The 13990-nt window shown below is 50.9% G+C and overlaps 1 protein-coding gene across 5 annotated transcripts in view; it reads right to left on the bottom strand.

Moving 5' to 3' along the window:
• RPTOR (regulatory associated protein of MTOR complex 1) overlaps positions 1 to 13990 on the bottom strand; it is a 335785-nt gene that overhangs the window by 181681 nt on the left and 140114 nt on the right. For all 5 annotated transcript variants that reach the window (XM_047834016.1, XM_047834017.1, XM_047834018.1 and 2 more), the window contains one exon: positions 1905 to 2051. In XM_047834016.1, coding sequence (XP_047689972.1) covers positions 1905 to 2051 — 147 coding nt within the window. The remainder of the gene's footprint in view (positions 1 to 1904; positions 2052 to 13990) is intronic.

Here is a 13990-nt window from a genome sequence, read left to right as displayed (position 1 = left end):
GTCTCCCCCACTCTTCTCGCAGAATGCAAGTTCAGGACTTGAGGGGCGGGACTCTACCGTCGAGGTCAAAGGGCACTGCATTTACCAGTCTCTCTTATGCGACACCCTGCACAGGGACTCGATTTATAAATGTAAAATATTCCAGTGTGTGACATGTTCATTTTAAATCCTACCACGCAGAATTTCAGATGTTACTGCTGATTATTTCTGCCACGTCCTCTGATGAAGCATGAAGAGCACAACAATACATTAAAATTGAATCGACCCAAAAAGGCTGGAGGAAACATGTACTCAGGACCATTTTTGCTCCGGAACTGAGAATTTCCTGCACCGCAACCAATCAGAATTCATGACCCCCTCGAGGCTGCAGAATATTCTATTCCTACACTCGCATGCAGGCCACGGGATGAAGGTCTCTTAATTGAAAATGCCTCCACAATTTCCCTTCAGGATTCGCTGTTTGGTTCCAACATCAAATATTAACTAAAACAACCAAGTGAAATGTCTGCTCGCGAGCAGAGCGCTGTACTGGCTCTCCCAGCTCCTCTGCGCATGCGCGCGTGCGCACACACACACACACACACACACACGTGCGCGCGCACACACACACGTGCACGCACACAAACACAACATGCACACGTGCGCACAAACACAGCATTCACACTGTGCACACACACAAACACAATATGCACACATGTGCACACACACAGCCATGTACACACGCAAACAACCCCGCACAAACACAACCACGAACACACATGCACATATGTGCACAAACGTGTGCACACATGCAACCACAACTGTGCATGCACAAACATGCACACGCACAGACACACACATGTGCGCGCACACACACACACGCACACGTGCGCACACACAAACACAATATGCACACATGTGCACACACATAGCCATGCACACACGCAAACCCCACACAAACACAATCACGAACACGCATGCACACACATGCACATACGTGCACAAACGTGTGCACACATGCAACCACAACTGTGCATGCACAAACATGCACACACACACACACAGACACACACACACACGCACGCACAAACACAACATGCACACACGCGCGCGCACAAACACAACACGCACACTGTGGACAAACACAATATGCACACCGTGCACACACACAGCCATGCACACACGCAAACAACCCCGCACAAACACAATCATGAACACACATGCACACACATGCACATACATGCACAAACGTGTGCACACATGCAACCACAACTGTGCATGCACAAACATGCACACGCACACGCACACACACACACACAACAGGGACAATAACAAAGATGTAGAACTGATGGCTATGCCCAGATATGGGGCCATTTCTCCTAAAATCTGCTTTATTTTAACATTTATCCCAGAGGCAGAGGCCACTGGAGCACAAACCAGCTCTAGTCATGTCAGCACTTAACTAATGGTCACATTCGAAATGACACTAAGCAGGGCGCCTGGGTGGCTCAGTCGGTCGAGCGTCCGTCCGACTTCGGCTCAGGTCACGATCTCATGGTCCGTGAGTTCGAGCCCCGCATCCGGCTCTGTGCTGACAGCTCGGGGCCTGGAGCCTGCTTCTGACTCTGTCTCCCTCTCTCTCTGCCCCTCCCCTGCTCACTCTGTCTCTGTCTCTCTCTCAAAAATGAAATAAACATTAAAAAAATTTTTTAAATGACACCAAGTAAAATGAGATGTTAAAAATACGCCCGTAAGTTTGTGCCGAGGACCTCCCGAGCTCCGTCATCGAATGTCCCACGTTGCCCGGAGCGCTGGGACAGCCCTCCCAGTGGGAGAATGAGGGGAGTCCTGCGGAGAGTCCGGCCCCCACCCCCACAGGCGCCCCGGCCTGCAGCGGACACCCGTCGGGGGCGCGAGGGCCTCACCTCCAGCTCCTGCTCCCTCTGCAGGGCGAACTGTTTGAAGGACTTGACGATCAGGCCGGCGTTGGAGCAGTCGTAGACGAATATTGACGGGCTGCCCATCCACGTCTGCAGGTCATAGATAGACAGAGGGATGTACTGCGTGTAGTTCTGGAAAACAAAACACGGGGCGCGTGGGAGTTAGGCCTCCTGGACTGGACCGCCAACCCACACCCATGCCACGAGGAAGGGAGGACACGTGGGGCCTGGTGGCCGGGGCGGTCTCGAGCTGCTGCTTCTGCACGCTGCAAGTAACAGCCGCCCGCCACCTGCCCGGGGGCGCGAGTGCTGGGCGGCCGTCACGGTCTAGGGCCCCGCCCCGGAGCTCCCCTGCAGGTGCCAGCGGCTGGCCGTGTCCTGGGAACGCGAGCCCCTCCCCGCAGCGGGACTCCCCTGCATGTGTCCTACCACACCGGCTCCAGCGTTTACCTTCCGCTCCCACCCCTGGGACCCAAACCACAGCCTCCTCTTGCAAACTCAAAGGATGTGCGTGCACACCAGTTGCCTCTGTAGCTTCCGGGTGTGCTTATGGAACTGCTGCGCGCCCCGCCTGTCAGGGGGATGAGCTCTGGGGAGCTGCCGAGGCCCCTCCGATGTGCGTGTTTTCCCCACGGCACCTTCCACTTCAGAGACACCCGTAAGCACTTAAACCTCCAGATGATTTAAACAATCACACTGAGGGGATACGAGTGGATTCGGCCCCCTGGTTTTGCAAAATCACACAACAGTAACTTATTAACGTGAATCCGCTAAGAGCAATATTTTTCTGGACAGCCTGTACCGCGCGGTACTCGAAAACACTCCAGTGATTACTGGTAAACGCAGACAAGGACGTTCCTCATCTTTAGAGAGACGGTCACAAGTCTCACTCAAAGGCAACCCGTTTAAGCAATTCTTCTGCACGGAACACCTTCGCTTATTCGCCCTTCCTCGGCGCGGACAGGTGAGTGGTGACGCCGGCAGGAATCAACTCTGCACGCTGACAGCGAAGGTGGCCGTGTTTCCTACAGTGGAGCCACAAACGTGGCCTCTGGCGGCGCCAGGAGGATTGTTTAAACGCAACAGGAAAACAGGACGGAGGACAGAAAACCAAAGAGGCCCGAGGGAAGTCTGTCACGAGGGTGGCCGGCGGAGGCTCTCTCGACGCACACAGCGCAGCACCAGATCCGTCGATCGCAGGATGAGGCCACGTCCGGGGACACGGGTGCGTGTGCGCGAGGGAGCAGACACCTGTGCCCCGGGAGGGGCACACACATCCTGTGCCACGTCGCCTCGCCACCCCGCCCTCCTCTGCTGGCCTGCCGGTCGTCACCGCACTACGTGAGAGAACGCGGGAAACACCGTCTCTAAATACTCTCACCGGTGGATGCTACGATGTCAGCGCTTCCCTAATGAATCTATGCAGTGAGTGCATGCCCGATCAAAACACCAGCGGGAGTGTTCCTTGATGGAATTTGACAAGCTGGTTCTAAAGTTAGTGCAGAAGAGAAATGCACAAGAATAGCGCAAAAAAAAAGACAAAAAAAAAAAACCCCACCATTTTTAAAGGAAGAATAATGAGTAGGGACTCGCATTGGCAGATATTAAATACGCTATAAATCTATGGTAATTACAGGATGGTATTAGGGAGGACGAGAAAAACAAATCAACAGAGAAAGTCCAGAAATAGACCCGCATATATAATTATAACGAAGGTGGCATTTTAACTCCGTGAAGAATGAACGATTCAGTACGCGATACTCTAAAATCTAACTAGCCATTCAATACTGCTGAGATTCTATGTACAAAAAAAAATCTAGATAGATTTTTCTTTTTTTTTAATGTTTATTTATTTTTGAGAGAGAGAGAGCGTGAGTGGGGGAGAGGCAGAGAGAGAGGGAGACACAGAATCTGAAGCAGGCTCCAGGCTCTGAGCCCAACATGGGGCTCGAACTCACGAGCCACGAGGTCATGACCAGAGCCGAAGTCGGACACACAACTGACTGAGCCACCCAGGCACCCCTAGATAGATTTTAAAACTAAACATGAAAACAGAATAAAAGGTTTTTATTTATTTTGGTGCAAGAAAGGCCTCTTAATTCACAAAACTTAGAAGACTTAAAGAGAAATACAATAAGGTAACAATTACATAAATCTGATAAGCCACACACCAATGACAAGCAACTCGAGAACACAGTGGGCACCGCGCACGTGACAGGATGTTTGGAGGGCGCGTGTGTGTGAGCTTCTGCTACGGACCAGTGAAGACGAAACAAGGGACACGCAAACAGGCAAAGGATACAAACGTGCAACCCGCAGAAGCGGCGGGTATGATGGAGGATTGGGGAGAGAGCTTCACGCTCTGGATGGATCGTGGAAACACAGATTACAACGAGAACCATCTATCTGCCTCTGCGTTTGTCTTCATCCAGCAGAGCGGAAAGAAATGTAAAAGGTGAACAGTTCAGCAGGTGTTCCGCAGGGCATCGATTTATTGTTGGCAGGCGTGTAAATAAGGAAGCTTTTTCAGAAAGCCGTTCGCTAGCACGTGCAGGTTTCAAACGTACATGCCTTTGACTCGCACGTGTCCATCCCACAGGAAAAGTTGCATCCGCACGGAGAAATGTACGTGCGAGGACGTACGGGACTCTTGCTGGTAAAAGCCTGCCAGCTATCTAAATGCCAGCAGGGAGGAGGCGGCTGGCCTAAGCTCTGTCTCCTCCTCCTCCTCTCCAGGTAAGCGCGGGAGTGACCCACATACATCCACACTGTGGCACGCGGCACTTCAAGCCACGCGGCGCTTGGAGACTGAGCTGGCTGGTGGGTGCTGACGTGGAGAGACACCCCAGGCTTGCCATGGTTTCGAAGGTGCAAGTCTTAGAGCATCGCACAGACGACAGTCCCATCTTGTGGGAAGAAAAGAAAAGGGCTGTGTGTGTGGCGCACAAACGGCCTGAGCGCTGCCCCGCCCACGAGAACTCCGTGTCCGTGGGACGGGCGGCCCAGGTCAGTGGCACCGACAGGACAGCACTGAACCACGAAGGGTGGTCTTCTCGGGCCGGGCGGTGCAGGTGCGCGTTTAGGGACAGAGCTGTGTTACTCCTGCTCCTTTGGTACCTGTGTGCTCTTGGAATCTTTCACAACAGAAATTACTTGTGTTTTCTGAGAAGACAAGACGCACTCAAACTGTTACGAGGAAGGAAAAGGGTCATCTCCAGGGCCTACGATAGTACACTCCCACATCCCTCTAATATTTATAACCAGCAGGCATCACGTGGCACCTGCAGAAGAAGGCTCCCGCAAGCTCTCTGACAGGCAGAGCAGAAAGGGCGTAAGGGCCTCCGGGGACGGTGGGGAAGAGAGACCCTCTCTGCGCCCGCTCCCCAGCACCCACCCTGCCCCTGCTGACGTGCAGCCCCCGCTGCTGGGGTGGGGGGAGAAGGGCAAAGAGAACCCTTTAACTGGGCGGGGACGTCCCCACACCCCTGGGAATTCATCGCGGTTTTACCTGCCGGCAACACGCTGTGTGCCGTGTATTTGCCGCCCACAACGTCCTCGGCTCAGCGGGGAGCGGCCAAATACAGCTGGCAGGGTCCTGACCGCACTGCCGTCACCACTTCATCCGCCTGACCGTCGGGAAAGTGCCTTCCGGGGACAGGCCGACAAGGCCCCAACACAGCACGGAGGCGCGACGTAAAATACATTTCAGCAGACCGTGTTCTCAGGCCTTGCCTTCTGAGCTAAAATCTAAACTTTATATTTCTCCCAAGTCAAAAGTTTCTTGAAAAATGTTTGAGATACAAAGTTAATTAATGGCGATTCGCTAAAATACTGTAGCTCTAACGTACTAGGAAATCATGATTTTTCCTTCCACTCCCTGTGACCGCCGGCCGCCAATGACAGGCTTCCAGTGGGTCCTCGGCCACCCGGTCCCTCTGGGGGCCAGAACCTTCCCCATCTTCTGATGCTCATCCGAGGGGGGCAGCGTCGCGAGAAACCTCGGACTCTCCAGACTGTCTCCGCTTCACAACTCTTACTTACGGAGGGAGTCTCATGGGAGACAGACCACGGGGACGCCCACCGCCGAGGGAGGCTTGCACGCGGCACACGCACCCACGCCGCCTCTGAGGAGGGGCCGGCTCCTACGCGTTAGCTGAAACGTGGAAGGGTGGACCCACCGGGAAGTAAGAAAATCAACACTGTTCGATCGCAATGAGGAAAACGGCCCTTGAGAACCAAGTCTTATTAGTTCGTGAGCATGCAGATCTCATTCCCATCTCAGAAAGACCCCGGGCAGCTGGTCAACCTTCAGGCCAGAGCTCCCGCCCTGCAAACCCCCGAAGGGCGGCCTGCACCACCGCAGACACAGCTGTGGAAGAACAGCATCCAGAGCACAACCGTTTCTCTGGTCCCACGGCACGTTCCCACGTCGTCTCGGTGGAACCACCCTGGACGGGCTGCACAAGTGCAAGGCTCCCCCTCCCCCCCACCCCCCCCCCCCCCCCCCCCCGTGCACAGAGGGCGCCCGGAGCACCCCGAGGCTTTCAGGCAGGGGCTTGGCTCTCCACCCCCCATCAAAGCCACAAGTAGCGAGAATTCCTCACCAGAGCCTCTCTCCTTTCTCTTGAAAAAACGTATTCGAGGCCATGTTTTCAGTTCAAACAAAGAAACACAAATAGGGTTCGGACAATTTATTCATTACAATCCATTTTATCTGTCAGGTTATATTAAACATTAAAAAAAAAAAAAAAGTCCCCTTGCTTCATCAGACTGTCTTCTCGGGTGAGTCAGCGGCAGAGGCAGCAGCAGAACAAGGGCCGGGAGAGAAGGGCGCGGGTTTTCCGGGGACAGCAGCGCGCCTCCAGAGAAGCCGTCCCCGTTTCGGAGAAGACGCTCGGTGCACCTTCTGCCAAAGTCTCCGAGTGTGGGTCAGAAGTCCCAGCCACACTGACGTGGCCTCCTCCTGCGGGCCTTCCAGGATTGCTGCCGGGGCCGCACTTCCCCGTGAGCCCAGAGACAGAGCCGCGGCTGTATCTGGACGGTCATCCCGCGTCCCCGCCCTGTGGGGTAATGCGTGTGGCTATCCTCCGAGGACAGGACTTCTTTCCAGAGGCCTCCCAGGAGCGGGAGGGGCCGGCCCGGGCGCGGCAGGGGCCGAAGAACAGGGCTTGACCACCGGGTGTGGCGGTCGGCGGTGCGGCCTGAGCCACGAGCAAACTTCCCGTCCCTCAGAATCCTTAAGGCCGAAGCCGCGGTGGCTTTGTTGCCACTTCCTCTGCCTTTCCTTGATTACAGTTAAATAACCGATCGCTCCCCGAGTAATTCTAAATAAGTATTATTTAAGTAATAGGAGTCACTGGTTTTTGAACCTGCATGTCTCCATCAAACAGTGACATTCTGATTCTGCCTTACGTACAGTTCGTTACTGATCCTGCTGAGAAATGGACCACAAAGGCCTTTCAATGCATCATTATCAAAAACACACACTTGTAATTTGTAAAGAGCAACATTTGTGCCACGTCCCCTGTAGCATTTGTTTTGTTACTTTATCCATATTGAGAGCAGCAAAGAAAAAAGAAAAAGAAAAAAACAAAGCTGTTAATTTCATCGTAAACTTGACTTGTCTTTTCTGAGGATTTCTAGCGCTTTCTGTTTGTCTGCAATAGTTGAAGGAAGACCGTCAGTAAAAATTCTGTTTCTTCAGAAGTGCTGGAAGACTTCGGACTATTTCTTTATAAGAGCTTGAAGGTTTAAAAAAAAAAATACATGATTCCCTTGATGTTAAGAGATATAAAATCTTAACTGATTTCTCTGCTGCCCTGTACCATTTGAAAACCAGATTTATGGAGCGTGTGGGGCCGATCGCCGGCATTTCTCCTACGTTCCAAGGCCCGGCTGCTGCTGCTGCTGTGGGTCCGCGACCCGCACCTCAGAGTCCCCGGCGTAGGCAGCGCGGGCACACGGTACAGACACAGGGCACCCGCTCCTCAGTTCTGGCGCCACGCGTACACCTCACGCTTCACGAATCAGGAAGCATTTTGCTAGTAAGACGATATTGAAAGAAAAATATCCAGGGGCGCCTGGGTGGCTCCGTCGGTTAAGCGTCCGACTTCGGCTCAGGTCATGATCTCGCGGTCCGTGAGTTCAAGCCCCGCATCGGGCTCTGGGCTGACAGCTCAGAGCCTGGAGTCTGTTTCAGATTCTGTGTCTCCCTCTCTCTCTGCTCCTCCCCTGTTCATGCTATGTCTCTCTCTGTCTCAAAAATAAATAAACGTTGGGGCGCCTGGGTGGCTCAGTCGGTTAAGCGGCCGACTTCGGCCCAGGTCACGATCTTGCGGTCCATGGGTTCGAGCCCTGCGTCGGGCTCTATGCTGATAGCTCGGAGCCTGGAGCCTGTTTCAGATTCTGTGTCTCCCTCTCTCTGACCCTCCCCCGTTCATGCTCTGTCTCTCTCTGTCTCAAAAATAAATAAACGTTAAAAAAAAAAAAGAAAAATATCCATTCATCCAGGAGTCAACCTGTAAGTAGAATTTCAACTACAGATTCAATTTCTTTGATCGATACAGGGCTATTCAGGCTTTCTAGTCCATTCTGGGATTTTTGGGGTTTTTTGAGAGAGAGAGAGAGAGAGCACGCACGTACCTGTGCACGTGCACGAGTGGGGGAGGCGCAGAGACAGAGAGACGGAGATGTGGGGGCAGAGCTGACGCGGGGTTCCATCTCACAACTGCGACACCACCGCCCGAGCTGAAATCAAGAGTAACCGACTGGCCACCCGGGTGCCCCTGGGTCACTTTTGACAAGTCGCATTTTTTAAGGCATGTCCCGTCTAATTTGTTAAGTTTAATGGTATAAAATGTTAATATGTCCTCGTGTATTTGACATCTGTAGGATATGTGGGGACGTCTGCTCTTTCATTTCTAAGTGTGGATTGTGTCCTCTCTGTTCTCTTGATCTGTTTGCTGGAGACGTGTCAGTTTAAAAAAAAAAAAAGTGAGCTACGTTAGCTCTCTCTGCTGCTCGTTCTCTATTTTACTGATTTGTCTTCTGCTTGCTGTGAGTTCAGTGTGTTCATCATTTTCTAGTCTCTTAAAGGAGAGACTGAGATTTTAACTTTACACCTTTCTGCCTTTCTGCAAAAAGATTTAAGGGCATACGTCTCCATGCGTGCACTGCGTTAACCGCATCCCGCAAATTCTGGCAAGTCTTATTTTCGTTATTCTCCCATTTGGACTCTTCTTTCCTTTGTCATATCTTTTTTTGACACGAGTCATTCAGTTTCCAAATGTTTGAGGATTTTCCAGATACGCTACGAGGCCAGCTTCTGGAGTCACAGAATAGATTCTGTATGATTTCAGTCCTTCAGACCTCATGGAGAGATGCCATTCTTGGAGGACACCCCCCTGCACCTGACATGTGCACCGCGCAGCCGTTGGGCACAGGCGTTATATTCACTGATTCACAGCGACTGACAGTACTGTTCCAGTCTTTTCTATCAGTAACTGATTTCTTCTCCACCAGAAAAAATACATTATGTCTGGAGTTTTCTTTGTGAGAAAACTATTAATCATCAATCTTAGTTTTAACCTACCGATTACTGACAGACGGTTATCCAAAGCCCCACCCGGAATTATGGACTGGCTGCTTCCTCTCTTTGCTTCTGGCAATCTTGCTCTATGCATTTTGAACTCTCCTATCAAGCACATACATATCCAGGACAGTTTACGTCTTTCTGATGACCTAACCATTTGTCATTGTGAAATGTCCCTCTTCACCTCTGGCAACACTCGTGTCTCAAAATCCGTTTCCTGGTTAGTACTTTGGCCCCCTCAGCGCTCTTACGACTAGTTATTTGCACGACACACAAAGTTTGGTCTTGCTTTCAATCCAGCGTGATATAAACTTATGAAAAAAGCCAGATTAAACTAGAATGTGGGACACTGTAGAGAAAACGGGTCTGGGTTCACGGAAAACACAACATGCACTGTTGAGTGAATGGAAACAGGAGTCGGTCACAGAGGGGGAGGAAGTCTTTACAAAACACACATCTGATAAAGGACCTGCATCCAAACTGCAACACGAATTCTAAAAAGTGACTGAGAAAACAGCCCTGTTGAAAAGTGGGCCAAAGATACGGGTAAAGAAGGCTACAGATGGCCCCTAAGCACCTGGGAAGACTCCACACCAGGTCATTAAGCAAAGGCAAGTTGAAACAACAACGAGATAGCACCGCTGAGCTAGCAGCTGATAGCACATTGACAGCAATGAGATAGCACCTGATGAGAAGGGCCGACATCCAACCACTGGCAACAACACGCTGGAGGTGGGATGGGGAGGGCCAGGAACTCTCTTTCGTTGCTGCTGGGAAGGCGAACTGACGGAGCCCCTCCGGAGGACAATTTGTCCATTTCTTGGAAAGCCGAACAGACCATCTGATCCAGCAATGGCACTCCTAGGTATTTACTCGAATTAGCATAAACCTTACATCTACGCAAAGACCCGCACACACAGGTTTATAACAGCATTATTCACAGCAGCCAAGGAAAAGGAGAAGCGAGCAAGATGTCCTTCAATCGTGGTCCATCCAGATAATGAAGCGTTACTCAGTGGTAAAGAGAAATGAGCTATCAAGCCACAGAAACACACTCCTTGTTGAAAACAGCCAATCTTAGAAGGCTACACACTGTATGATCCCAACTAAATGTCACTCTGGAAAAGGTAAACCTACAGAGACAGTGGACGGCCGTGGTTGCCGGGGCGGGGAGGGGAGGCGGGAGGGGCGAACAGTAGAGCACGGGATTCTTAGGGCAGTCAGACTACCCCGCAGGGCACCGTAATGGTGAGCGCGTGCCACGACGTATCCGGCAAAACCCAGAGCACGTACGACGCAGAGTGATCTAACGTGAGCTATGGACGTTAGCGAATGACACTGGATCAATGCTGCATTGGAAGCTAGTTAATGACACTGGACCAATACTGGATCACGAATTGCGACAGATGTCCCACACCAAAGCCAGACCTTAATGATGGAAACTGAGGGCGGGGGAGGCAGGGAGAGTGCAGGCAAAGTCTCCTTCTCAATTCCTCTATAAAACTAAACCTGCTCCAAAAACTGAAGTCTATTATTGATAATAATTTATTAAGAGACCAATGTGTAACTATAGTAAACCCACTACAAAAAGACAGTAATAAAATAACTACACTTGGAAAAAACGCGAAGAAGGATCTATATCCGCAGAGGCAGCGTGTGAACCTGGACTGGATCCTGGATCCCAAAAAAACCAACAAACAAACACTGCTTATTAAAACACAGCTTTGAGGGGCGCCTGGGTGGCTCAGTCGGTGAAGCGTCCGACTTCAGCCAGGTCACTTCAGCCGGGTCACGATCTCGCGGTCCGGGAGTTCGAGCCCCGCGTCGGGCTCTGGGCTGACGGCTCAGAGCCTGGCGCCTGCTTCCGATTCTGTGTCTCCCTCTCTCTCTGCCCCTCCCCCGTTCATGCTCTGTCTCTCTCTGTCCCCAAAAAAAATAAATAAACGTTGAAAAAAAAATTAAAAAAAAAATAAAAATAAAAATAAAAAGCTCACTCTTGGGGCACCTGGGTGGCGCAGTCGGTTGAGCGTCCGACTTCAGCCAGGTCACGATCTCGCGGTCCGGGAGTTCGAGCCCCGCGTCGGGCTCTGGGCTGATGGCTCAGAGCCTGGAGCCTATTTCTGATTCTGTGTCTCCCTCTCTCTCTCTGCCCCTCCCCCGTTCATGCTCTGTCTCTCTCTGTCCCCAAAAAAAATAAATAAACGTTGAAAAAAAAATTAAAAAAAAAATAAAAATAAAAATAAAAAGCTCACTCTTGGGGCACCTGGGTGGCGCAGTCGGTTGAGCGTCCGACTTCAGCCAGGTCACGATCTCGCGGTCCGGGAGTTCGAGCCCCGCGTCGGGCTCTGGGCTGATGGCTCAGAGCCTGGCGCCTGCTTCCGATTCTGTGTCTCCCTCTCTCTCTGCCCCTCCCCCGTTCATGCTCTGTCTCTCTCTGTCCCCAAAAAAAATAAATAAACGTTGAAAAAAAAATTAAAAAAAAAATAAAAATAAAAATAAAAAGCTCACTCTTGGGGCACCTGGGTGGCGCAGTCGGTTAAGCGTCCGACTTCAGCTCAGGTCAAGATCCCGCGGTCCGTGAGTTCGAGCCCCGCGTCGGGCTCTGGGCTGATGGCTCAGAGCCTGGAGCCTATTTCTGATTCTGTGTCTCCCTCTCTCTCTGCCCCTCCCCCGTTCATGCTCTGTCTCTCTCTGTCCCAAAAATAAATAAAAACGTTGAAAAAAAAATTAAAAAAAAACAACACAGTTTTGAGATGGTCAGAAGCACGTGGACATGCTGTCTGTAGTAAATGATACTACAGAATCGATGCTAAGTTTCTTGTTGTTATTCTATACCCACCAAATATCTACTAAGAAAACAAAAAAGTGTGTACAGATAAATTATAAGAAACAGTAAGAGAAGAGCAAAACTGATAAACATAAAATTAATGTACAAAAATCAATGGCCTTTCCATACTCCTTGGCAAAAACTTACAGAACACAGGTTTTATAGTAAACATTTATAACATCAAAAATATACAGAATCGGGGTGCCTGGGGGGCAGTCGGTTGAGCGTCCGACTTCGGCTCAGGTCATGATCTCACAGTCCGTGAGTTCGAGCCCCGTGTCGGGCTCTGTGCTGACAGCTCAGAGCCTGGAGCCTGCTTCGGATCCTGTGTCTCCCTCTCTCTCTGCCCCTCCCCTGCTCATGCTCTGTCTCTCTCTGTCTCAAAAATAAATAAAAACATTTAAAAAAATTTTTTTAATATACAGAATCTAGGAATATATCTAACAAATGATGCAAACTTGTATGAAATTGTGAAATACTACTGAAAGACACCTAAAAAAGAACGCAGTTTGGTAGACTCAACGTTGTAAAGACGCTGAGTCTCCCCCATCATTAATCCACTGATTTACAAGTTGGTTCAACAGTCTCCTGGATGATCAAAGCACCAAGAACAGCCAAGACACGAATGAAGAAGAACAAAGAGGAGGAATTCGCTTTCCCAAACACCAGGAATCACTGGAAACCTACGCTCATTAAAATAGTTTCCTGGCACAGAGGCAGGACCCATGGAGCAGAACAGAGCTCAGAAACACGCCCACACACTACGGAAACTCGATTTCGTTCAAAGACGGCATTAAATAGTAACGGAACAGGTAGGTATCCACTGGAGGGGGGAAAAGAATATGAACTCCTACATAACAGTATGTACAAAATCAGTTCCAGGTAGATTAGAGACCTAAATGTAATGGACGAAAATACAACCCTTGTGGAAGAACACAGAGAACACTTTTGGGGGCGCCTGGGGGCTCGGGCAGGTGAGCGACCGACTCTTGATTTTGGCTCAGGTCATGGTGTCGCGGTTTTGTGAGTTCGAGCCACATGTTGGGTTCTGTGTGAACTCTGCAGAGCCTACTTGGGATATTCTCTCTCTCTCTCTCTCTCTCTCTCTCTCTGTCACCCTGCCCCTCCCCATTTTGCACTCTGTCTCTCTCAAAATAAATGAAAAATGAAAACTTAAAAAAAGAAAAGAATACTTTTTAAATCTTGGCATGAGGAAAGTCTTCTTAAAGACACAAGACGTCCGCACCATAGTGAAAGACTGACCAAGCTGACCACTTGGACGTAAAGAGCTCCTGTCCGTTAAGGGACACCAAGCCATAATTCAGGGAGGACGTTCGCAATTCCTAACAGTGATAAAGGGCTGCTGTCCAGAAGACGAGGGATTCCTTCAAATCAGTGAGAAGAGGACGCAGCAACCCCAGTGACACATGGAGGAGCTGGCACTTCGAGCAGAGGAAGCCTCCACGGCCGGCACGCACGGCAGAGGGCGCTCGAGGGCATGGCCACCGGGGAGACCCGCGCTGGTCCCCACACCGTGCAGAAAGGACAAACCCTGACCACAGTCCGGGGAAGAAGGTGGGGAACGTTAGACACTTGGGCAGTGTGCGACAGGAAGACGACAGAACCACTCAGAAGCTTGTCTGCACAGAAGGC

Source organism: Prionailurus viverrinus, chromosome E1, assembly GCF_022837055.1.
Source record: "Prionailurus viverrinus isolate Anna chromosome E1, UM_Priviv_1.0, whole genome shotgun sequence".
In the NCBI taxonomy this organism is placed as follows: domain Eukaryota; kingdom Metazoa; phylum Chordata; class Mammalia; order Carnivora; family Felidae; genus Prionailurus; species Prionailurus viverrinus.
The sequence above is the reverse complement of the archived record's forward strand: the minus strand, read 5'-3'. Positions and strand labels throughout refer to the sequence as shown.